This window comes from Cydia splendana, chromosome 7, assembly GCF_910591565.1.
Source record: "Cydia splendana chromosome 7, ilCydSple1.2, whole genome shotgun sequence".
Lineage (NCBI taxonomy): Eukaryota > Metazoa > Arthropoda > Insecta > Lepidoptera > Tortricidae > Cydia > Cydia splendana.
Window position 1 is genome coordinate 14,274,071 of NC_085966.1, and position 27,436 is coordinate 14,301,506.

The 27,436-nt window shown below is 36.6% G+C and overlaps 1 protein-coding gene across 1 annotated transcript; it reads left to right on the plus strand.

Moving 5' to 3' along the window:
- Positions 1–979: 979 nt before the first annotated feature.
- On the plus strand, positions 980–26,973 carry LOC134792218 (protein timeless homolog). Its single transcript, XM_063763471.1, has 22 exons — positions 980–1,348; positions 1,440–1,623; positions 3,056–3,190; positions 4,572–4,828; positions 5,325–5,522; positions 6,323–6,505; positions 6,970–7,257; positions 7,654–7,772; positions 9,627–9,786; positions 10,841–10,921; positions 15,395–15,504; positions 15,749–15,793; positions 15,870–15,942; positions 16,818–17,016; positions 17,973–18,121; positions 18,483–18,577; positions 18,856–19,065; positions 23,754–23,930; positions 24,375–24,569; positions 24,803–24,999; positions 25,315–25,765; positions 26,275–26,973. Exons 1-22 carry the CDS (start codon positions 1,095–1,097, stop codon positions 26,361–26,363), a joined length of 3,849 nt encoding a protein of 1,282 aa, XP_063619541.1. The 5' UTR covers positions 980–1,094; the 3' UTR covers positions 26,364–26,973.
- The last annotated feature ends 463 nt before the right edge of the window (positions 26,974–27,436 follow it).

Here is a 27,436-nt window from a genome sequence, read left to right on the forward strand (position 1 = left end):
AGACGGTGTCTCAGCGAGCTGTCACTGTTGCCACTTTTGTTTAGTGTACGATTAACAATGAGGCCCACGTTGCTGTAGCCATGTCGATAAAGTCATATCGATAAACTATCGACATTTCTTGCAATTTTAATTTTACTTCAAAGGCTTAACGATACCTAAAATTACCAAAAACGCTTTTATCCTTTATTGTGGTTATCAGATCACAATTTTATAGTCACGCCCCAGCAGGGAACCAAGGGAAAGTTCAGATATTTAATTAAAATACATGAATACGTCCTAATATAGGTGTTCCGCAATAATTGAATTATATTATTATATTATAATATATTCATTATCCATTAGCATTTCAATTATGTTTATGTTTAACGAAGATATTGAAGCTTCAATTAATCGCTATTTCGTTCCGCTGTGTAGCGTTTATCGATATATAACATGATTAAAATCGACTTTTCACATCCCTAAAAGAGCACACATATACGCTTTTACGCACACATACACAGCCTGGGCGCATCAAGAAAGGCAACACTTGATTTGAAGTCCACCTTGTCAACAGTATGGTTATCCTTTTTTGACAAACGGCATTTTTAAAAGAGCGAGGAGAGAGAAATGATACTAGTTGCTGCGACATGAAAGAGAACAGAAAACGTTGGGCCCTTGTAGCCTACAGATTATTCAAAGCACATCGTCAACCGAAACTTGCGTAACTCGGAACATCCTGCAAGGTGAGCTCCGATTCACGCAGAGTATGATCACAACGACGATTGACTAACGAATTTATTTAATTATTGCAGCAATAGATGTGCACAATTTAATACTTATAAACATTATTGAATAATTTAGTAATATTTAACAACCAAAATTATTTATAAAGATTCTAAAAGTTTACCATTTCTGTTCGTGTGCCATTGCGCATGAAGTCACTTCATTTCGCGGGCTTTTAGAAGTCAACCAGACAGTCATCATGTCAGTGAAAGAATAATAATGTGCAAACAAATTCTTTAAAAGTGCTTTAAATGTGATTACTGTCGAGTTTATACGCCTATAATGCGTAATCAACTTAGATTTTAGTTACGGCTAAGCATATCCAAAACAAAATGAGTTCACTACTCTCTGCAGAACTTTCTGCAACATGCAATGCACTGGGTACGTTCGACAAGAGGACCGGGAAGTACTTGATAGACGACTACACTCTTAATACGGTAAAAGACTTAATAAGATACTTACGTCGTGATGGCGAGGACCACGAAATTCGGAGACATTTCGGTCAAACAAAAGTGTTGCAGACTGATCTAATACCTATGTTGATTGACCACTGGGAAAATACGGAACTGTTTGACGTTACTCTCAGGTACTTCGAACTTTATTATTGTTTATAAAGTTTAATTTAAGCCATTAAGATTTCATTTATGAAGTTTAATATTTCTATAATTTTATTTTAGGCTTCTGGTAAACCTAACAAACCCAGCGCTATTGCTGTACAGAGAAGAAGTGCCAACTGAGCGAACTGCCCGGCACAATTATCTGCTGATATTACTCCATCTGCAGAACTATAAAGAAGAAGCATTCACTAAAGTTGAGACTTGGAATGTTTTTGCAAAGAAGTTGACTAAGATCCTAGAAATTGTAAGTAGTTTTGTTTACTTATTCACTTCTCTTCATAAGAGAAGTTTTGCCATTTACATTTAAGGTTCTATTGTAAGGACTGTTTTGTTTATTATGGGTACAACTTTACTTAGCCGTTTTTTCTGTTATTATATTTTTATTAAAGAATTACACATATAGTTTAATTAGTGCTTTAATAATAAGTAACATTTCGTCCTGTACAAGAAAATTTGTGGTTTGCGAACAAGACGAGATATTACACAAAAAAAATCGTACTATGTAAACAGCAATTACATATGATTCGTAAAGCGAAACATCTGGGCATAGTCTAATGATTTCTTTTAGTTGGAAAAAAAGTTTTGGATCTGTGCATGGTGGCCTTTTAGAGAATATGGCATGTTACTTATGACAACCCCAACTTTGGTATACAATATAACCATCATGGAGTGTTTCTATCAACCTGTTCTAGCCATGGTTCAACGTCATGAATGTCCGTTAGGCTTTGGATTTCGGTAGATTCTTTTAGCTGTTTCCCTCATTTCGCTTGTGTCAGAAATTGACGGGAATCCAAAATGTTGCATAAAAAGTCGTTTTCATGTAAAGATAAAAATTCACCACATTTATTCTCTGGATGTTCAATTGAGCAATCATGAAAAGGATACTAAATATGGCATATTTTGGCAGCATATTAACCTTTTGTTTCTTTAAATCGTACCAAGGAATCGGTGAAATAGTCTAAAATTAAGCTTGATAAGCTTGTCAAAATTATATTTGCTAGATGGTATTAAAATCATCATAAAGTCCCTAAAATAAAATAAATGTAAAACCTTCTTATATCAGATATGGCTTAAAAATACCCCCAGATTATACCTTAAGAACATAGTAATACAAAATAATACACACATCAACAGTTAGACCAGGTTTTATCTGTACCCATAATAAACGATACAGTCCTTATATATACAATATACCCTTATTTGCTTGCAAAAAATGGAAGGATAATGTATGATTTCCACACAACGGGCAGCCTCAGAGCGTATTTCACATTTGTATTGTTAGCTCCTCGTGGATATGGATGGCTCCAGACAGACTCCATCGCAACTGCCATAAATAATTGAGGCTTATCGTGAAATGTGCTTAGTTCTAAACATAAGTAACTGACAGCATTTTAAAGTATTATACATTTTAAATAGGGACATGTCTACATATTTCAGTTAACTCTATCTTATTTTAGTTATGAGTTGAATTTGAGTTATGAATTTGTTGACTATGTTGATTTTATTCTTATCTTCTTCTTTGCCTGTCCCTCTTCTCAGTCTACCTGGCGCCGAGTCTCCTTGTATGTCTTCACTGCAGTGCTCTGTTCTGGCTTGTCTGCATACTCGGGTTCTCTTTCTGCATGTCTGACCACCAGGTGTTAATTTCATTCTTATGCTGGTTCTTATATGTTTAGGACTGGAGTGAACGAGATGAAGACACAGGGCTGATCATTGAGAGAATACTAATTCTCATCAGAAATGTGCTCCATGTGCCCTCGGACTTGGACAAGGAACGGAGGCCAGAGAATGATGCCAGTGTGCACGATCAAGTAAGAGCTACCGTGATCTTAATGACTTCCACAAACATGTCTGTGTCATCCCTTGGGTTTGATTTAATGGATTCTACTTGTATGGAACAATTTGGATCCTACATATCTTTTCTGGATAATATTTTTTGTGCATTTTTTTGGAATGTAAATGTAACTACATCTAACTAGATAGCCAATTTTAGTCATTATGAAAAGCTGCCTTTTGTATCATGTTATTTTAAATAAAAGAGTACTTGAAATATATTTACACATAATTTTGCTTAAAGCTAATTCAGTCTTGTCACATGTTTATCACATTTACCCAACCAACTAAAGGTGTATCTGACTCAACAAATTGTGACAATCCAGATCAAAAGGGACCTTATGGCAGTCGGCGCGTACGCCCCTATTGGCGTCGTGCTAATACCAGAGATGTGACTTATTTGAAATACTTGTATTTAAAATGCAAATACAAAATGCAAAATGCCTATTTTGTATTTTGTATTTGAATACCTTTTGAAGAAAACTATTTTGTATTTTATTTGAAATAGTTTTTGGGACCTATTTTCTATTTTCAAAATACAAAATACTTTATAGTAGCTAATGTAGGTAGGAGTTACATCTCTTCTGATGTTACAATCCTGGCAACTCTCTCATTCTTTTAACATGGAACTGTTGAATCTGTATAGTAACGTCGCACATGACGACAAGCGTTAAAAAAGTGGAATTTAGAGTGTTGCGAGGCGAGGGTTTCAAGGTACGAGAGGAGAACAAACTTTTCTGCCCTGGTGAAACACAAACGAGACGTTTTCGTCACACCAACGAGAGGCATTATACTAGCTGTAAAACAACACAAATCTAAATGAATGCTTTTAAAAATTGGCCGTTAAAAACCATCATCCATCCATCCTACCAGTTAATGAGCAAACAATTAGAAATTTGCACTTTAGATAGAAGACTGATTGACACACTGTTTTCAAAGAATGAAGAGAGTCTTTTCAACTCGGAAATTCCGAGTAAACTTTTTAATTCAGACTAGGTATTCACTGTTCAGAGTACCTTTTATCGTAAAGTATTTGTATTTTTAAAAAGTATTTTGAAAATACCTATTTTGTATTTGAAATACAATTTCAAAAACTATTTTGTATTTTGCATTTGAAATAGTATATTAAGGAAGTATTTGTATTTTGTATTTAAATACTTTGTATAAAGTATTTTTCACATATCTGGCTAATACTAATTCAGTACTACGCGACGTAAGCGCCGACCGCCATGTCTTATGTGTCATATTTCAGTGACATACCTATCATAATTATATGTGTGTACTTTCCTTATGTAAACTTACCTTAAAGCAGGCACATTGCATCTTTCACTTAAACATCAAATATATTTCATGTTTTAGGTGCTGTGGGCATTAAATCAATCAGGCATACTAGACATAATCCTGTACATGTCATCAGAAAATGAAAAGCAATATTTCATGCATATCCTAGAGATCATATCCCACTTGCTGCGGGAACAGAATCCCACCAGCTTGGCTGATGCTGCACTGCAGCGGAGCGCAGATGAGAAACTGAGGGATGAACAAGAGTTACTCACTATAAGGATGTCGGAGAATAAGCAGCGGCTCAATAAAGTTAAGCAGTTTTCAACATCAAGGTTTGGATGAAAGCCAATTTTTGTATAATTTGATTTTTATCAATTATAAACAATAGAATAGAATAGGCAAATGAATACATAATGTAGTCACGAATTTGTCAGCCGAATTAGACATAGCTATAAGGACCTGTACAGTCAGCTGCAGAGAAAAGGAACTCCCGCCTCTGCACAGAAGTTAGTTTGCAATGGTGCTAACCAAGTGAATAGTATTGCTGACTGTACACTGGCGTTCAAAAGTGCATGGAGATGTTTCAACACTTTCAACCGTCATATTAAGGCATTACACCGATTACGGTTGACATCTATCAATGCACTTTTGAACGCTACAACTGTACATTAAGCAGTAACTTCGTCTTCGTCTGACTTTTTTGTTACCATAAAACGAAAGGCATTGTGCAGCGCCATCTAGTTCAGCTGTCAAATTTGTTCAGTTATGTCAATAGGTAGTATTGTTTTGTGAATGGTATTAACTAATTAGGGGTCAACTTACTTTTAGGCATTCCCGTTTTGGCGGTACTTACGTAGTACAAAACATGAAATCTATATCTGAAAATGAAATCATCTGTCTGAAGCCCTTGAACAAGATTTCTAATCTAGACTTTAGCGGGGGTAAAAAGTCTAATTTAGTCAAGCCAAAAAATCGCAGGCCGGTTGAAAGTGGGACTATGGAAAGAAGATCAGCTTTTGCTATTAGGTAAGACCAATATTTAACACGAATTTTCCTGACATGTCGTTTATTTTTCTGTTTTATTAGAAGCTCTTTCATTTCATTACGGTATAATAATTAATAACTACACTGTTAAAAATTATGTAATTTTACATGCAAAAAAATTACATAATCCTGTAAAATTCCCGAAAAATCTGGGAAATTTACGGAAAAATATGACATTTTACGTAATTCTCGTAAAAATTTACGAGAATTACGTAAAATGTCATATTTTTCCGTAAATTTCCCAGATTTTTCGGGAATTTTACAGGATTATGTAATTTTTTTGCATGTAAAATTACATAATTTAATTTAAAATTACATAATTTTTAACAGTGTAGTGTAAGTCTTACAACTCTATTTAAAAAATAATAGACATACCTATTTGCCGCAATCTGGTAAGATTTAGTAGCTCAGTTCTGAGCGTTATGGGCCCACTGATTAACAGTCCGCCGGACGGTATCGGCCTGTCAGTTGTTCGGAACTGACAAAATTTTGTTCTAACTGACAGGCCGATACCGTCCGACGGACTGTTTATCAGTGGGCCCCTAGACTGGTGTTCCAGAGCCACTAGTACCAGTTCATTATTTCGTCAGGTGACAAGCAAAACTCACTAATTACCACCACAAGTTCATAGCCATAGTGAACCATATTAGTACTAAAAGAAGGTCGATTTTTGTTTAATTTTTTTTTTTTGCTTGTCACCTGACGATTTATCATTTTTTTATTTAAAAACTTAATTTGAAATATATTTTTGTTCGTCGTATTATCGTAAACAATGATTACAGGCTATTTTTAAAGGAATTCTGCATAGAATTCCTAAACAGTGCATACAACCCTCTAATGCACTACGTAAAGGATGTCCTGGTGAGATCCAAGGCCCAGCAGAATGACGAATCATACTACTTGTGGGCCGTCAAATTCTTTATGGAGTTTAACAGGGGACATGATTTTCAAGTTGGCTTGGTCAGGTGAGAACAGAACAGTTCACTACCCCTTAACAACTTACGTAGGTACATAATTAAACACAGAGGTACTACAATACAAATTATAAACAAATTATAAATTAAATTAATAACTACCTAGCTTAAATCTAAAATAGGCCCTTAAGGCCCCCACATATCTCGAAGCGGAATCGGCAAAATCCGATAGGAAAAAGCTTTATTTCCGCGCAATAAGAGCGAAAAAGCTGTCGACGCGCGGGCAGGCGCCGGCCAATGCGAGCCGAACCGAACGACTACTTTTTTCGCTCTTATTGCGCGGACATAAAGCTTTTTCCTATCGGTTTTTGCCGAATGCGCGTCGAGATATCTGGGGAGACCCTAAGGCATTTATACCAACCAAGGATGTTGGCGGCATTTCCTCGTTGTATCGCAATGCTGTAACGTTGTACAAAAATGGTACTCATTTTTGTTTCTTCTACATTTGTTTTTAGCGAAACTATGTCAGTTCCAATGTTCCACTACGTGCAACAGCAAATGGAGAAATACTACGACATGATCAAAGTGGAAAAGAAGAAATTCGCCGTATGGGTGCGCCGACTACACCTAGCCCTCCGTGCTTATAAAGAACTTCTTAACACATTGCTGGCAATGGATAAAAGTACGGACCCTAGTGTCAAAGAGTCCGCTAAAGTACTGAAGAGTAACATTTTCTACGTGTTAGAATATAGAGAGTTTATTCTAACGACGTGTTTAAGTTACGATGAAAATAAAATGCCAAGGTATTTATGAAGAGAGATATTTTAACAACGTGTTTTTGTTGAGTTTTATTACTTCGGAATTTAATTGCTTTTATTCGCAGAAATAAAAGCAGCGTTAGATGTATTTTTTGTTAATTTAAATAAATGCAGCATTGTGGCAATTATAAAAGAACTTAATAAATAATAATGAATTTAACGAAACATTTGAGAACTATCACATACCTATCAATGATCAGTAATGCACGTCATCAAAAGCAAGGTTTTTCAGACAAAAAATTATATGTATAAATTATATAGAAAGGACCCTAAAAACTAACTAAGTTAAAAAAAAAAAACATTTTTAGATAAAATTATCAGTGTTATATTTATAATTTTAGATAAAATGTTTAACGTCTGCTAATGAAATGTCATTTTCAGGTCTTATCTCGTAGATTTAGTAGAAACGGTACATTTATTTTTAAAAATGCTGGAACATTACGTCAAGAAAACGGGATTAGTCGTGCAGAAGAAAGTTAAGAGGAAAGCGAAATCCAAAAGTAAGTGTTTCACTGTAATTGGCTTGGTGTTGTTATAAGCAAGCTCCGATACTTCCGATACCAACATACCCCCCCAATTAGCTAATAATCGTTTGTCTTTATCTGTCGTTTTGACTTATGTATTTGTAAGAAAGGGATAAAACATAATTTAACTAAATCAGGCCCGTAAAGTTTTATGAATAAGGGGATTAATATATACACAAAAAATACATACATACTTAAAATGTACCTGCTATAATAAACGTGGGGCAACCTATAGAAACTATGATATCTCTCGTGGTCACTAATTAAAGTGTACCATTTTCTTTTATTGCCAAATTGCGGTTCGGCTTCGTCAGAACCATATCTGTAAAAATAATTGAATCTTAAATTTATCGGTGGAAAATAGTTCAAAGAAAACTTTGAACGTTCTCCGTTTAATTCCACGCCGGTCTCGCAAAATTTTGTGATAAACATGTTACGTCATATTAATCTAGTTTTATCGGCTTCGAAAATGATGTTCCATTGAAGCTCGATAACATGGGGGATTTACTGGAATTGTTTTTTTTTAAACGTCTGCTATCGAAACTTCACTATTCGGAATAAATATAGGTAACTAAAATTAAATGGATATTATTATGGTGAGGTGAATTATGTTCGCTGCAGACGGGTAAATCTCGATAGCTCAGTTGACTGGACGGCGGCCTGGTCTCCCGTAGAAGCAGTGGATTTTCCATGTTTCCTTTATTTCATACTTTGTGTCATTGTATTCGAATTATAGGTATAGCGATCGTAATACGGCGCTATACAGAATTAGTAACTGATTGTCATATGGCAATTAGCCACTTTCGGTGTTTAACAGTAGCACTCTGGTTTACCGTAATATAAACGCATATTGCTTGTCTCAGCGACAACCTACATGTATAAAAGGTTAGGCATTATCAAATTAAGCGTTCAATCATTAACCTAGACTAGCCTCGTCACTTTACTCCGCATAACCCCTGCTACGTCACGACTGCACTCCCTACTGGAATATCTGAAGACAACGGTTCAGTTATCACATGGCGGCCCTGCCATGATCAACCACAGACACAAATCCAAATTCATAACCTGTTATTATAATCAGGAAACGCATCGCTATGAACAAAAATCGATAATTTGATAAACCTGTAGCGTTTTGTAAAATAGGTAATACTTAAAACAATTCATACATGCGGCATTTTATGTAGTAAAAAACTTTGAACAAGATTACCTAACTGCTATTTTTATTATAACGAAAATTTCGTTTGAGGCGTGTTTTAATCAAATTTTATATGCGCAACGTTATTTTTCGTGAATTAAAAAATAGATACAGGTTACATGCGCTCCGAAACTCGAGCTCGAAAACTGTTGCTTTTTTCGTCAGACGCCTGCAGCGCTTCAAGTATTTTCAAAGCTTTACTAAAAACCTTTTGAGATAAGGTTTTAATACAGACTGTTATTTTTTGGGGTTATCAAACTATCATTTAAGTATAAGTTATAAGTTAAATTGAACCATGAATTTGATGATAATATAACCTCCTAAGGCTCGTTATTATACAAAGGAAATTTGCTATTTAATTTAAATCAACAGCATAGGAAATATGGTTGAATTTATTTTATTTTGAAGTCTAACGAAACCAAATAAATACAACTGTGTTTAAATTTAAAATAGTTATTTAAATTACATTGAATTATTTAGATCTATGCGTAGGAACATGGACCTTAAGAGGATAATTATTTTCCATCAGTGTTCAATAAAGGTTTTGAAACTTTTCACATGAGTTAGTTATACGATGATAAACTCTAACCAAACAACGCAACTGAATTATTTTCTAATTATGATCAACTTGACAGAAAAGAAGCGTGCGGTAGAAAGGCCACAACCGAGCCAGCAAGTAGAAATACCGGAGTGGGAAGAGTTGCGTGCGCAGTTAGCTGTTGTGCTCGGCGCCGGCGTCGACGAGTGCCCGCCGCCGTTTGACGCCGCCTCCGATCAAACCGTCGACCAGCAGAAGTAAGTACTGTTATAAAGGTAACGGCCTTTGTCATTCAACAACATCTAGAATAAGTCAACATACCTACCTACTATAAAATTTATATGAGCTATTAAAGATTATACCTACTTATACCACGTAGCTATTATTCAATAATTTTTAATAAAAATAAAATGAAAACGAAATTATTACTACAATGATAATCCGCGAAATAATAACGTATCAGGGTTAGCCCGTATTACCTACTTGGATATTTTATGCATGCAATTAATGAAAATTAAATTATTTTCATGGCACTTGTATTAATGAAATTATGCCAACTATGCAATTATTAAAAGTGCCATTAAAATAGCGAGTTCGTTTTGTAAATACCACGCGATGAGATTTTCCGATACCTGTCCCTTTATTTTGAATGACCACATATTGCGATTCTCAGATTTTATCGTCGCAATTTGTTATTGGCCGATGGTGCGATGGTTTATTTTTGCCTTTTAAAAATTCTTGTAGTAAAAATAAATGCTGGATCTAGTCGGCTCATAAGTTCTGTCACAAAGGTTTTTACTGATAAAAAATTTATATGATATTAGTAATTAGTCACACTGCCGTGTATTTATAGCATGTAGTAGTAGAATAGCATAAATATACAGACATCTATTTTCACAGTTGTTTATGGTTTCTCCATAGTTATTTAGAAGTGAGTCTTTGGCCTTTGCAGGCCATAGTTAGCTGTGGTTAATACATTAAATTGCGTAAACGTATTTTCTACAGGTATTGTTAATATCTAGAGAGGAAAATGGGAACTACGCTTGTATGAAGAAGCGGTCACGTGATTTCTGCCCCTTTCCTTTATTCTTTTCTGTCTTTCTGATCGTGATTTCTGTCCTTTCCTCTTAAGTACACTATTACTGACACATTATTTTTCAATATTTATTATTTTTCTATTTTTTTTTTAGGAAAACATATTTTTCTCTGTTCTCTTTGTTTAAAAAAGATTTGAAATCATTTCTATGAAAACATGCTCACTAACCCAGATTCGCAATCTGTCCAATGAAAAAGACGATGATTTCTCTGCAGGGAAACGTGCATGAAGAACATTCAAAGGCACATGCGGGAACACAAATTCGAGGACGCCGTCGGGATGCTGCGCGCCGCGAGGTACGTCACTACTCTATTCACTTCTTAATTGTCGTGTGCTTGTTTCTTCAAAGTTTCAAAGTTTTTATTGTATATAAGAATCAGGTTACTTTGCAGGTCGAAAATACAATTACACATTCGTTGCGCTGAGACTTTACCTTTTCAGGTATACATACATTTGCAACATATATATTTATATATTACCTAAATACTACAAATACTAATAACGTACTAACCGACAACAACCATCAACGTTATACAAACATTCTTAGATCTGTAAGGTATCTAGCAACAGCAAAACCGAACCGATTGAAACCACTTTTATACCCTACCCACATATGTATTACCTAACCCTTTGCCTATGTATTACTTATAATATGATATATTGAATAAAGATAGTTGTTATTTATAGATAATTATATTATGTAGGTTTACAATACTAGAGTATTCACAGTAAAATAAATAATCAATCATTTCTAATCACAGTAAAAAAAAAAACTAGTAATAGCAAATGTGCATTCATTTGACCTACTGTGTATGATGATTATTTTACAGTACATATGGTGCTTATTTACCGCACGTGCGAATGGGTGATTCGCAACTTGTGTCGATTTGTCGACCGGTCTGACCTAGTGGGTAGTGACCCTGCCTATGACGCCGATGGTCTCGGGTTCGAATCCTGGTAAGGGCATTTATTTGTATGATGATACAGATATTTGTTCCTAAGTCATGGTTGTTTTCTATGTACTTAAGTATTTATATATATCGTTGTCTGAGTACCCACAACACAAGCTTTCTTGAGCTTACTGTGGGGTTTAGTCAATTTGCGTAAAAATGTCCTATAATATTTATTTATTTAAATCGGCCAACAAGGCCTATATTACAAATGCCTTATAGACTAACATATATATGCATTTTTATAAACTTAAAAAAACTAAACACTATTTAGGCGACAAAACGGCGTGGTTCCGTTGAATCGTCTGGTATTTTTCCGAACTACTCTCACAATACAATAATTCATTCGTTACTTGTTAGGTATAGCCGGGATATTACTAAATAATACCAGGATATACACGTAAAATACCAGTTAACGTGGTAGGTATACATGGAGATACTCTGAACGGTCATATCACTTCAATAATGAATAATAACAAAACTATTACCTGCCAATGGCACATATCTTCACTTCGTTATTTATAATTAAATATATTTTAACATGAGTGAGTGATACGAGTTGCAAAGTCCTACGTCATTAACAGGAGGCCAATTTCAACTTATATTCCGATTTCAAATTGATGCCATTTTGGTAACATTCGCGCGTGCATTTCACTCGTACTTGTTCGTACATATATTGGGCGACCGAGACTCACGGGCGAATGATAGCAAAATTGCATAATTTGACATCAGTATGTAAGTTCGCATTGGCCTCCTGAAATGGCATTCATCATGCCTGTTAATTACTGATGTAGGAACGTTTTATTTTAAACAACATACCAGCATGTTACTTGTGAAATTTACGTTCATTATTTACGTACATACCTAGTACCTACATTCGATAAATGCAAGTTATTTTTACGTGTTACATAACTTTTGCTTTGTTTAAAATTTATATGTCCACTGTATTCGAATTGATCTAAAGTATGATGTGGATATTTTATACTAAAAACGCATTGTTAAATGGTCAAGACAATTGATATAAATATTTTTTAATACAGTTGCTCAAAAAGTACTACTTTATGTAGCTGTTTAGCGTGCGGAAAGTTGGTTTTCGCGAACTAGTGCTTTTCACTTTTCCATTTTTTTTTTAATTTATACTTGTTCCAATTCACGACTACTTATTGATGATGTGTTAATATTAGTTTCCTTTAAACGTCGTAATCAACATAAAAACCTACTGTTAATGTAAGAATACGAAAAATATACATATTTCACATTTTACTTACCTCTTCATCATTATACTGTATATTGAATTTTTTTTTTCTTAATAAGTTGTCTGAATGGAACGGAATAGCTGCCTAAACGCCTGTCAAAGACGAGGCGTTTTTCTTACTGCAAGCATGTTTTAAGTTTCCAAAGGCAACATTCGATATTGTTTTTATAAATATACGATACACAAATAATCGTAAATAACGATACTTAGGTAATAATAATACAATGTTTTATATTTACAATTGTTTATGTCTTATAAAACATGCATTTGAAATAAAAACTTTCACTGAAGTGGGTTCAATAGTCGAAAAAAAGATAAAAAGAAAACACTTCTTCATAATGTCAAAAATTTTCACTGCGAAAGATCGAAACTTACAACAACTTTGTTTTCCAATCTTAAGTTTTCAAAAAGTTGCTTATAAAATGAGCGAATCAGAGTTTGAAATTAATTTAACACCGCCAGACATTTGTGAGAAGGCTGCAATTGCAAAGGAGTGCTTTGCCTGAAAAATCTAAAAATAAGAAAGGTTAGAATTCCTTACTTGTTGTTTTTCTTATTTTTTCGCAACTGTATTAAAAAACGTCGTTCGATACACGTGCGTAAATGTCATTACTTCACGAGTACCGAGATATCTTGCCACGAGCCGCATTTCCGCACTAGCATCGAAATGTACTATTTTGAAATACTTGCTCGAGTTTTACTTTGTAAGGTACATAACTATAGGTCAGTTACTCATTGTAGGTAAAAAATCCTGAGATATGAATGCTTAATTAATACAGTAAAATCTGCTGTAAAATATTTTTACAGGAAATAACAATGCATACGTACTTTTTATGATAAAACATAAATGTGTGTGCTTTTTATAATAAACGAAACTTTATCGGGGTGTTAAATTTTAACAAGCAAAAATACAATATTCTTATTAAACATTACATAACCCATTCAGCGCTAATCACAATACGTTGTCGTTTTGCCTCTACGAAGCATTTCCGCTACATACCGGGAAATCCATGTTATCGGCTACAACGTAGCGCTACGACCGTAGCTCAGCGGTGAATGTGTGAATTATAGCTCTTAATGTATATTTTTCCGGTTTGTTGTTTATTTTGTCCAGTTCTTCTTCCTCGCGTTATCCCGGCATTTTTGCCACGGCTCATGGGAGCCTGGGGTCCACTTGATAACTAATCCCAAGAATTGACGTAGGCGTTTTTACAAAGCGACTGCTATCTGACCTTTCAACCCAGAGGGGAAACTAGGCCTTATTGGGATAAGTCCGGTTTCCTCACGATGTTGTCCTTCACCGAAAAGCAACTGATAAATATCAAATGATATTTCGTACGTAAGTTCCGAAAAATGCATTGGTACGAGCCGGGGTTTGAACCCGCGATCTCCGGATTGAAATTCGCACGCTTTTACCTAATTAGGCTAGGCCACCAGCGCTTTGACATTGGAAAACTCATTAAAATGTTTGACGAATTCTCACCCTATGAATTCTAAATTCAAACTATTTTTTCTTAGTCTATTATAGCTTTTATGTGGTTAACACTCAGCACTCACTTCGCATAACAATATACATGTCGTAGTCAGATCGTATAATCCGCCATATTACATTACGGCTAGCCGTTTTCAAAAACAGGGGCGTTTTGAAATGCGGCGGTTCGACGATTAGCCGGATTGTCACTGCGATACGTTCTTCAATAAGGCGGCCTACGTTTAGCCGCATCGTACTACTATTTTAGATTGTAGAGTGACCAGTTCTTTCGGTCGCCTACGTAACCGGAGTTTGACAATGTTTGCAATTTAATTTATTTTTACCATGGTCCCACCGCACTACACGTGCTTCTTTTCCAAAACATTTCCTTCACAACTTAAATAGACAGAGCCCCGCAAGCGGGGCTCCTATTTCTGGGCGGTTTGCCCTTCGGGCATCTGAAGCTACCTAACGAACCTAACCTACTTACCTACCTACGCTTTTTTCCTCAAAGTGTAATGTTTTCACGGACGTCTCACTAAATCAATAGGTAGGTAGGTTAGGTTCGTTAGGTAGCTTCAGATGCCCGAAGGGCAAACCGTTCAGAAATAGGAGCCCCGCGAAGCGGGGCTCCGTCTAGTTAAGTTGCGAAGGAAATGTTATTTGAAAAGAAACAGTCCGACGAACTCCAGATTTGATGGACACCCCAGCGTTTGTCAGGCAGCGCCACAGGTGTTAAAAATGGGAACTAAAAACTGTCAAAGCGGCGGCTAATGACTCGCTGTATTACATTACGGCTAGCCGTGTTGAAGAACGTATGGTGCCGAATACATTCCGACGGATTCTCATTCAGCCGCATTCAATCCGGCTAATCGTTAAACCGCCGCATTTCAAAACGCCCCTGTTTTTGAAAACGGCTAGCCGTAATGTAATACGGCGGATTATACGATCCGACTGCGACATACATACAATATATTTTGACAATAGTCAAATGTCACTGGAGAGAAGGAAGAGAGACTAGAAGAGAGAATCATACCTCCCCAAAAAAACGTTGTTGACTTGTACAATTACTTACCAATTGTTTACTGAACAGAGAAGTGTGGCCGGAGGATGGAATATTCGGTGCGACTGACATTCAACAAGAAGAGGAGCTAGAAATGCTGGAGACCATTTACGGGACCGATTTAGGAGTCGAAGTACCAGGTTAGTTCTCTTAAGTTTCCTAGGGGCCTTGCCAAGTGACATTTGTTTCTAGAAAACGCCAATGGAAACTTAAAAAACTCACGTGACGGACCGTTCGCATCTTTCTTCCTGATACATTTTACCTCTAGATTGACATTTGTCGTGCGCAATGTATTTATATTTATTTTTTAGAAAGCTTCGCGGGTAAAGGCTAGTTTAGAAATATTTACAGAATTATTATAATAAATCCTAATTACATTTTCAGAGGTGATCGAGGAAAATAATCAAGAAAATACGGAGGACGAGGAAGGTAAAACAACCCTTCTATAATTAAGTTATTTAAGAAAATTTTAATTAAATTTAATTATTAAATGTTTTCTTTGTAGACGAAGAGGAAGAAGAAGAACGAAGTGCAGCTATAGTTGAAACAGACTTTGATTTCAATGATTTTGTTCAGAGGTACGTTTGCGACGTAAGTTACATGGTTCTTCAAGGTACCTTCCGTACCTTTAAAATGCAGGAACAAACATAGTTTAGAAAAGTATAACATAAAATACTTTTCTAAAGAAACTATGACACACTTTAAACTCTCGCGTTTGTACATACTCGTATAATTAATGTCATGAATGAAGTTTTAGATTTACATTACTTCCAAAAGCGAGGTACGAGTAAGTGTGTCGCGTCTAAATTCGGCTGCCAAACTCGACGACTAGTGTGTCAAAATATCTAACATTAATTAATGGCACACCAATATACCTGATCAGACTAGATGAGCTATTGCTTGCATGACTGGAGTTTATGATTTTCGCTAAACTAAATCGCAACTCTCGAAATCTGAATTGCACTACAGGAGCATGAGCAGCGATTTAATTGATCAATTTAACCTACGTTTTAGGCCCACTTGCACCATCCCACTAACCCGGGGTTAAGCGGTTAAACCGTTAACCTAGCGTCAAATTGTATGGGTAACCATGGCAACTCCAGGTTTAACCGGTTAACCCCGGGTTAGCGGAATGGTGCAAGTGGGCCTTAGAATGCATTCTCCCCAGTTTCACTACTTTGGGTAGGTACTATAATTCCATGGTTAAATTGAAACTAATGTGTACTGGCCAAAACATATTACAAAAGGTGGAAGCTGGAATATGCCTTAAAATATGTTAAAACTACTTCTAACGCGTTTCAACAAATTTTCGCGGCGTTCTGTCAGAGTTGAAAGACACGTGGGACGACGAGCGAAGCGAGGATAACCGTGTTAGGTTAGCAGTGACCAAGAATCGACGTTTCGTGTTGTATGTTTTGTGCATTGAGTACTCAAGACTTTAATTATTCACCAGATTTTGCAGCCCGAAAGTAGTAAGCGCTTGTGCGTCCCTTCTAGACGGCTACGAGAAGAACCTACCACACACGAACCACTGCATCGCGAAAATGCTGCACAGAATAGCGTGGGACAGCAAGCGACCGGCCATGATGTTCCAAGCGTCTCTGTTTCTGGTCTTTCAGAAGATACTCAACGACCCTATGCCTCAATTTAAGGTTGGTACTGATGCCGCGGGATTGCGCCCCGGTTGAAAACCGAACAAGCGTGAGTCAATATATAAAAAAAAAAACATTATTACGCGCAAACAGAACGCCATCCGCGTTAGAAAGAAAGGTATGATAAGATTGATAAGATATTACGTGAACTTAATTGTCAAACACTGTGTAGACATTGAAATTTAGTACATTTGTGTCAGAATTTGGCCTAAAAACTATCCTTATCTTATTATAATACCTACATATGTACTTATATTATACTTAGTATACGTACCTATTTAAATTTTACGCATTAAATTAACAGCTACTGCTGTTGTCATGTTTTTAACAAGAAAATACGCCAATGTCAGATTTATCCTTTGGTTGGAATTAATCCAAGCCACCTTAATTAAATATTCAGGTCGAAATTAATTCCTGCCACGTGGAACGCTTACAACTGAGAAATTGAGAAATATTGGTAAAGGCTTATTTAAATCCAACTTGTTAGAAAAAAAAATGTAACTTTAGTTTTTACTTTCTGAAAAGGGGTCGTCCAGAAATCATGTGATCGTTTAGAAGAGGGGGGGGGGGGGGGGGTAAGAAAAATATCACGAATTATCACGATGGGGGAGGGGATATCACGTGTAAATTTTTTTTTCAAAGCGGGAAAGCCAAGAACAACAATACATATTACTCAAAAATTAAATCAGATCAAATAATCCGCTCTATTTTATATGCACTCTATTTTATATTACCCAATAAAAAACATTCATCGCACCAACTTTAAAACATTCATAATAAAAGCTCGCATCGGCGCCATGGCCTTGATTGCTTAGCGTCTAAGGGTACCCGCATCATTATCACCAAGGGGGAGGGGGGGTCAAAAATAGGCCAAATACGATCATATGATTTCTGGACGACCCCAAAACGAAGCCAAATAAAAATTTCAATCATTAATTTCGTTTCCTTTTATTCAGGAGTTAGAAAAGTTCGCTATATTTATACTAAGGAAATTTACTGAAGTCGCGCAGAAAAATCCTAAAGTTTTTATCGAGCTACTTTTCTGGACTAATTCTAAGGATGCCATCGATATAGAGTGCGGATACGACCTCTACTCCGATCAAAAGTAAGTGTTCATTATATTATAAAACGAATTTGTGATTTTTTTAAGTGTTTGTTGAATTTAGTGTCGATTGTTAATAAGGCGATACTGCTATAAGAATATATAGCAATATGAAATCACTATTATGGACAACTAAATAAAAACATTTATGTAATTTTCTTTACAAATCATGTTACTTAGTACAAAATATAGGGGCAGTCTGGGACACTTGTCTCAGTGGAATAGATGAAACATCTTTCAAAATACAGTTCATTATTCCTAATAAAATCATAATGCATATAATAAACATATACTTCATATACTCATAAGATCTAACCTGTATTGAAATATACCTACTTATTTTAAAATATTTTTTATATGACAGGGATAGAGTGGGTAAAGGTACCTGGAGCGAGGAACAAGAAGAAGAATTACGGAACCTGTATATGGAGAACCAGTCTAATCCACAAACTGATCAAGGTCCGTACATTTTTAATGCACCCCTAAACGTACATATAAAAGATCAGATGGGGAAAGAGGGACCACATTTATGGGCTTGTCTTAACCCGGTCAATATAAAGTATGTTCCTCTTACCTCACCTTTCCTTATATAAGAGAAATATGTGTATTTCTCATTGTTTATTGCTACAGTTGATTTGACAAGACGACAATTGACAATTAATAATTATAGTTTTTTTCGTAACAAAGTCTGTAGACTTTCACTATAATATTAGTAAATTTGATAACACATTGAACAGACGTCATCGACTGGATCCTCGAGAACCTAATCGACCAGACCCGAACGCGGCGGAGCGTCATCAAAAAACTAAAAGAGCTCGGTCTCATATTCCGCGCTCCCACCAAACGAAGCAATAAGGAGCGGCAGCGGGACAAAGTGCCAAAGGAGTTCAGTGAGGAGGAAGATGAAATGCTTAGGCAGCTATGGGAAGAGTTCGGCGATTCTATTGGTAAGTTTTTATGATCATTTCAGTTAGAATAAGTTCAGCAAGGAACTAAAAGAGCTGGGTCTCATATTCCGCGCTCCCACCAAACGAAGCAATAAGGAGCGGCAGCGGGACAAAGTGCCAAAGGAGTTCAGTGAGGAGGAAGATGACATGCTTAGGCGGCTCTGGGAAAAGTTTGGCGATTCTATTGGTAAGTTTTAATAATCATTTCATTTAAAATACGTTCACAATAGCGTCATCAAGGAACTAAAAGAGCTCGGTCTCATATTCCGCGCTCCCACCAAACGAAGCAATAAGGAGCGGCAGCGGGACAAAGTGCCAAAGGAGTTCAGTGAGGAGGAAGATGAAATGCTTAGGCAGCTTTGGGAAGAGTTTGGCGATTCTTTTGGTAAGTTTTTATAATCATTTCAGTTAAAATACGTTCACAATAACGTCATCAAGGAACTAAAAGAGCTTGGCCACATATTCTGCGCTCCCGCCAAACGAAGCAATAAGGAGCGGCAGCGGGAGAGAGTGCCAAAGGAGTTCAGTGAGGAGGAAGATGACATGCTTAGGCAGCTTTGGGAAGAGTTTGGCGATTCTATTGGTAAGTCAGTATGATCAGGCGTGGCTCTCTCCGCGATTTTGTTGCTTTGCTACAGGTAGCTAAAAGTACATCCGTTCCATACCAATTTTGGTGGCTAGCCATAAGCCGCGCGTGGCGCTGTCGCCACCTAGCGGCCATATCTGTCCTGATCGTAACAGACGCGTTGTTAGAGAGTGAGTCTTCTGTAATTAGTACCATTATTTATTCTGTGGTATGACTATAGTAAAAACAAAGAACTGTAAAAAAAAAATTGTGACAGTTATTTATTGCTGACTGAATTCTTCTCATTTGGATGTCTATCGAGTACTTCTCGAAACTTTTTTAATGTGTTTCTCCATCGAACAGTTCCTTTGGCTACCTTCCGACTGCATCATCTGATCAACTCCTTGGTAGCATATTATTGCATTGTCATCGAAATTGCCAAAGTAGGTATGGTATAGTCCAAATTTCAACTGACTCATACACCGGGAAGTGGTTCAAATTTAATTTATAAGATTTGAAGCACACTATATACATAGAGGTAGGTAAATATATACAAATATACGCAGTGAAGCTAAATAAAAGTGTGTAATAAAAACGTCTACAATGAAAAGGACCTGCCTAAAGTATTTAACGGACTCCTGCTATCTTGTCTAGATAAGGACGGCCTTTTGTAGGACGACAAAAGAAGGTTACCTAAAGAGAATAGCCTGATCAGGCGCGGTTACAACAGATACACTATATGTATATAGCACTATATTGTCTACACTAGGATCTTATCTACTTATAATTTATTTGTAAGAATTCTTAGGTTAAGACTGGCGGGGCCAAACACTATCAAAAACAGTGTAACAGTCAGCAGCAGAAGTACCTAACAAATAGGGTGGAGTGTTCAGTTACACGCACACTCATTACCTACTATAAACTTAAAATTTACAATAAAGTCGTGTTTAATTCAACATGAACTCGAATTTAAACTGTTGTAAGACATACTAACATTGAATAATTTTACATGTCGCGCGAGTGACTTAAAACAAGTGAGTCTAAACCGTAAAATTATTCTATATGAACTCGCCCGCATTCTTGCTGTTGGCTGTGCCGAAACGTGTCTATTTTACCAGCCATTTCGCCCTGATAAAAGTGACTTCCCTGCGGCCCTGTGATCCCGTTGGTTAAATGTTTAAACTTATTAGTCAACGCAAAACCTCGCAAAGTTACTTAAGTTACGTCCAAGATTTGGTCAAGGGACCGCAGACGTAGCAATGTGATTGTGGAGATTCCAGCAAATGTTTTGTGCAAATTAGCTGAAATCCGGGTAAATTACTAAAGGATTCGTCGCTTTGTCACAGTTGCCGTTGTTGAACAGATGCCGATTCCAATCCGACATTCTAATAATTATATTTATATATGTTGTCCTTACGCACAACCCGTCCTAGTTTGGACTATTTCAGGTCTCAATTATTATCCCTTTTGTGTACATTTGTTTGTGCTTCCTACGATTGACAGGTATAGGTATGAAGCATACATTATTATGTAGGTTTATAGGTAACAGTGGCGGCGTGTCAAAAAGGCTGATTTACATAATTGGGTTTATAACAAGAAGTATTACCTTCTACCTACAGCAAAAGTCATCCATAGGGCCGTGTTGCATATGTGCAGCAGTGACAATTTTATTCCGAAATACAAAACTTATGGTGACATCACCACATTTCATAAAAGTTTAATATCTGGGAGACCGAGCTTAGCTCGGAAAACATATAAAAACTCAAAAATGCGCGTTTTCCCAGTGATAAGACCTAGCTAGATCGATTTATCGCCCCCGAAAACCCCCATATAGCAAATTTCATCGAAATCGTTGGAGCCGTTTCCGAGATCCCCGAAATATATAAATAACAAGGATTGCTTGTTTAAAGGTATTAGTAGGGAGTGCTCCCGGTACCGGTTTTCTATACAAACACAGTACCGGAACCGGGAATTCCCGGTTCTCGCCATACAAACTCAGTACCGGGAGCATTCCCTAGGTATTAGATAGGTTAGATTCAATGGCGTAATTAAATTAACATCATTATGAATGATACATACTCGTACAGCCCCTGATTTCAAAGTAAACCGCAGCCGGGCCTTTCGACTCGGACGAGTCCGACGACCCCATTGGAAAACCCTCCGTAATTTCAACTTGCCAATTCTTCATTAAGTATTTGAATAATTTATTTGTGTTTAATATTTTAATATTAAATTTAGGTAGGTATATTATTAAAACTCTTTAAATGAATTGCTAAGTATTTATTTTGCGAGTCGAAACAATGCTACACATGCTACGCCGTAACCCGTAGCAATAGTAGTCCGTGGACCCGTGATTACTAAATTACGTGTGGTATTAGGTGTGGTCCGCGAACCACCGGACGGACAGACACTTGGCATGGTGACCCGCGATTTTATAAACAAGAAAACCCTTTGCTGACTTAATCTACATAGGTATTCAAAACTGAAATTCTTTCCAAAAAAACCTGTCATTTGGCTTTTATGACTGATAGGGGGCTATTCATAAATTACGTCATTTCAAATTATGGGTCTGGACATCGGATGACGGTAGCATGACGTAGGAGGAAACGGGGTCATTTGAAGCATGATTTTTGGATGATTTTAAGGGGGGGGGGGGGGGTCAAAAATCGTAAAAAATCGATGACGTAATTTATGGACAGCCCCTAGGCTTAATATCACTTAGAGTGTAATTCGACAACTCACGGTCACCACACATACATAAGTGTTCCCATACTAATGTAATATGGACGCTTGTTTCAGTTGGGTGGTACTCGTGAATAAATTTAACTAGAAATGTAAATACAAAAATTAAGGGTTGTAGTATATGAATAGCGAAGTACAATAGGACTAGGTTTTCACAATAAAAATTACCAGTACCCGTGATCAATATGAGAATAATGGGCGATTTATTTTAAAAAGCCTAAATGCCACTTTATGTTTTTCATTCTAAGTCATGTCTAAATACGTTTACCGCATAAGTAATTAAATCATTATAAAGTGGGCGTACAGTCAACCTAAAGCACAAGTAGTCACAATAATAGTTTTCACTTAGATAAATCAATCTTTTAATACTCAGCGACATTATCCAATAATGATAATTTATAATTATGAATGCTACTCGTAAGCCCTCGTAAGCCTTTAAAATGTTCATATAACCTGCCGGTCGGCTCGCTGAGGTCATTAACCCCGCCGTTGGAAACACTCAATAATTACCTAGATTAAACTCATTATCTCCATTCAAGTTGTTGAATTAATACCTCATGTCAGACCTAAAAAAGTCTGCAGCGATTTTGATAGCCCACGCAGTGCAAGTGTCATTTTAAACGTCAAACTTCTATGATATTATGACGTGTAAATTACACTTGCACTGCGTGGGCTATCAAAATCGCTGCAGGCTTTCCTTGGTCTAACTCTATTAAACGTGTAATGATATCACTGTTTAGTTAACTTGTAAAACCATTGTGGTGACTTATTCTTGAACGTCTGTCAAATCTACATATTTAAATACATACGAGTAACAAGCCGTTGATAATCCTTAGTGCCTATCTATCATTTATAAATGTGTTTATTAGAAAGAGAACGAATTTCACAGAGTTTTACTATTATTATTTTAAGAGAGGGTTGTGTTTAATTAAAGCCGTATTACCTGTATGTATACATACATACAATCAATGACCTCATCACAATTTCTGTCATTTTGTTTCTCTGGGTATCTCGGTTCTAAACTACATAGGTATAATTTACTTTTCTGCCAGCCATTCTATTTTTTATGGTCCTAGTCTCGTCTAATCCCTTTTTCTTTCATAATAATTAGGTAACTATAGCTTTAAAATTTAACTACTATCATCACATGATATTTTTTAATGCACCTATTCATTGTAGGTATGTGCCTAATTATGTGCAATACGTTTTACATATAACAGGTAGAAATACAGTGTAATAAATCAAACCAATAGGTATATTCAATGAAATTATATTGGACGTAGCACCTTTTGTACACCTCCAGTAACGACTACAATACAATAAACGGATAACGTTAACACCGGCTATTGTAAAGAGTTCTATTCATTTCCCTCCATTACAGATCCGATGCTGTTAATAATGGGCCGCATGCCGCGCAGGCGACCGAAGCGAAGCTTCGTCGAGAGGATGTTGGAGCTGGGTATTATACAGGACAAGAAACAGTGTCGGAGGAAGAGACAGAAAGGAATGAAGAGCAACGGTGAAGTGAAAGGCAACAGCGATAATGATAAGTCTAGTGGTAAGTTGCAGAGTTAAAGGTTCTAGCCATCAGGACAAGGCGTTCTTAGTAGGCTAGCCGTAGCCTTGATGGCTTGAGCCTTTTAAAACTTGGTCTAGTGTTTAATAATGGGTCATATGCCGCGCTGGCGGCCGAAGTATTTATTTTATATTTAAAATATACAGTAAGAAAACGTGAAATTAAGTCAATAGCGATAACGATAAGTCTAAATAGTGGTGAGAAGTGAGTGCTTGGAGTTGCAGGCTCTAACCATCAGACACCGTAACCGTCTTACTCATAGAATGCTATCTTTACCTTCATTTAGGTATTTCTCAATTCGTTTTTATATAAGAAACGATGTGCCCTATTTACTCCCAGAAATAATTTCTACAATTCAAGTTACCAATATTTTTTTTATTCAATTAAATTATTTATTTATATAGCCTCACTTTTCTATTTCAATAGATTCGTCTTCCTCCGAATCGTCGGCGCACTCGGACTCCGACGACGATGGTTCACGACCGTCATCTCCTGTTACGATGAAACCAGTCAAAAAGACTGTGAAAGCCAAAGAAGTTTCCAAAAAGAAACCGGCGAAGAAACAGATCCAACTCAGCGCCAACGAAATTGCCAAGTTATTGGTCAGCACTGTCGACGATGGTAATTTCTTTAAATATAAAAAACTTTTTTATTCCAAAGCAGAGACGTCTCCTAGCGACATAGATATTAGGTAAGTAGCTCAGTCAGAGCAATCGGGCCGGATGTGGTGAACATATCTGAAAATTTCATATTGATTAGGGTCACATCACGTATTGGTATAATGTTGGTAATTTTGAATATAATATTTTGTAATTCCATAGTGTCCTCTTAAACTATTTTTCTCACATATCAAGGTCTCACGGAACCACTAAAGTGGGTAGCTGAAAGTTTAGAAGAAGTGGCACTCGACCAAGAGGCGGAAGGGTTCGATCCGACTGCCGAAGGTATCCCCCTACTCCCCCTGTCCAGCGAGTGTGTGGATGCCATGGAGAACGAGTTGTTCAAGAAGGTCTTGATGGGTATTGGGATCATGCCGCCGAGTGATGAGCAAGTAAGTTTTCAATCTTGGGAAAAAATACAATTTTCGTTTAAGTATGATTTTTTTCTTTGCTGACATGTTTTTGTTACTGAAGCAATTAATTATTTCATTTTATATGCTAGTGTATGAATTTGTTTATTTCAAATTTGATTTCGTTATTTAAGTACCTACCACAATGCTTATTAAATGTATTACAAAAGTACGTTTTACTTCTTTTTGTTCGTTGGGGCAAATATCTTTGGTAGCAGCCTGGCTGCTAGAAAAATTACTGTATTTTATTGCATTTTGGATATATTACCATTCCTCATGCATTGATTTATTTCTTAGGAAGCATATTGGAGGATACCTAGCAGTTTACATTTCGAAACGATTAGAAAGAGGCGCGAAATTATAATCAAAGCTGTAAATAAAGAGTTAATAATAGATCCCACAGTAGACGAAACTGCAATCGAAAACGTTCCCGAAGTCTCAAATGACAATACGAACGCAGAATCTAGTGATGACGACGACCTATTCGCCAATTTGAGAAAGATGAGGGAAAGTAATCTTGAAAACGTAAAAAGCGCTTCAAGTACCGAAGTCAAGAGGAGTCAGAAACGAAGTCGGAGCGTGGAATCGAACGAATCGAACAGCAGAGGGAAATTGCCGAGAATTGAGGAAGAGATTGTGAATGGTGGGGATGATAGTGAGGATTTTCTCTCGTTTGCTAAGAAGACATTGCAGACTGAACTGCCGGATACGGAGGAATTTTTAAGTGGGTTGCCTAAAGCAGATTCAGGTAAGTTTTATTTTTAAAGTTTTAGTCCCCACCAGTTAATAAACTGAACGTGTCAACATTCGATCAAGGCGGTTTATCGCTATATTAGTATAAAAACAGCTTTCGGGTAAATTTTATACAATAGAGTCAAAAATGACAACAGGAGAGCGTAAGGTAGACCCAAAAAACGATGGATGGATTGTGTGAAAGAGGATATGAGAAAGAAAGGAGTGAGTGCTGAGGAGACGAAAGACAGAGAAGAATGGAAGAGAAAAACATGTTGTGCCGACCCCACATAACGTGGGATAAGGGCAGGGGAAAGAAGAAGTGGGTGCGAAAATTATGGACTGACACTATTTTGTACCAGCAAGAAAGTAGTGTAACCTGCATACCTATGCTTGCCTCTTTACCCACTTGAACTATGTGTGTAACGAGGTCTGACTATGTCTGCTGAGTCTCTGCTATCTCTGCGTCTGTTTAAGACTTTTTTAGAAAGGAAATCGTCTAATCAATTCATTGTCTCCTTGCAGACGACAGCGAAGATGAAGAGCAAATAGTATTGCCGATCAACGGAGACAAGAAGAGGCGCAGAGTCATTATCGACGACGATTCGGACTAATACACCTTATACAGCACCGGCCGGTAATATACCACCTCCGTCTCACCATAGAGGTTACGCGCATACCACGTACTCGTATTGTACTACACTGACAGAGCCATTTTAAATTTAGAATGATTTACTCATTCGTTATCTGTTAGACATTAGATTACGAGTTAGTTTGTAAGTAGCAAAAAAAAAGACTAATGGTCTATATAATACTCCTTTGTTCAAAATTATTTTACAATTTTCATACTCTTGAGATATTTTTGGTCGGTCTTGTATTGTTCCCTCAAATGTTTCTACGTCCATTAATTATAATGACTGTAAGTTAAACAAAACTTTTTTTAATCCCTCCTTCCCTTAATCAGTCAGATTTTTTTTTAATTGGCTGGTTTCGCCTGGCCCTTAGGGAATCTAATTTTAATCCAAAAAGTATTTCCTGCGGGTATTATAATTTAAGTTTGTTTTTGCTGAGGCAATCTTTACCGTGGCGAGCCTGAATGAAATATCAAACAGAAATTGCGCCCGTTAAATATTTACATTTTTACATGAACAAATATTTAACGTTCAATCTTTTTGCGCTCCAATTTGGGCCGATAGAGGTGAACACCGGGAAATCCGGCTAAGTGCGTATAATTGACCGAGCGAGCGCAAAGCGACCTTTCAGATTGGGAGAATGCTTACGTAGTCCGCCTTTTCTCCTCTCCAGGTCGCATTTCTAACACGATTCTTGTGAAATTTTGACGGAATTTTAACAATTAAGATTTAAAAAAATTCAAATGGGGGTTCTCTAGGTCTATAATTATTACCACTATTTTTATACAATACGAAAGAACTACCTCGTCTGTCGACACTAAGTGCTATCCAGTTCAGACCGGCTTTTATTACTTAAACTTTTATTATATCGCTTACAATTTACAATTTTACATAATTGGGACCGTCCTGCACAACACTTTTCTATATTTAATTCCATGTACATATTATCATACATGTCATAATGATATAACGCACTGACTACTACCACCAACTAATGGGTAAACCATCCGGTCCATTAATAAACTAGTATTGGAGTGAACAAATCCGAATCTATT

What these genes read in the sequence shown, in the direction of transcription:
- LOC134792218 (XM_063763471.1), top strand. Translation starts at nt 1,095, where the DNA reads ATGAGTTCACTACTCTCTGCAGAACTTTCTGCAACATGCAATGCACTG. An exon ending in TGACTAAGATCCTAGAAATT is followed by an intron (nt 1,624 to 3,055) that starts GTAAGTAGTTTT and finishes TTATATGTTTAG; the next exon opens with GACTGGAGTGAACGAGATGA. An exon ending in GGTCAGCACTGTCGACGATG is followed by an intron (nt 24,570 to 24,802) that starts GTAATTTCTTTA and finishes TCACATATCAAG; the next exon opens with GTCTCACGGAACCACTAAAG.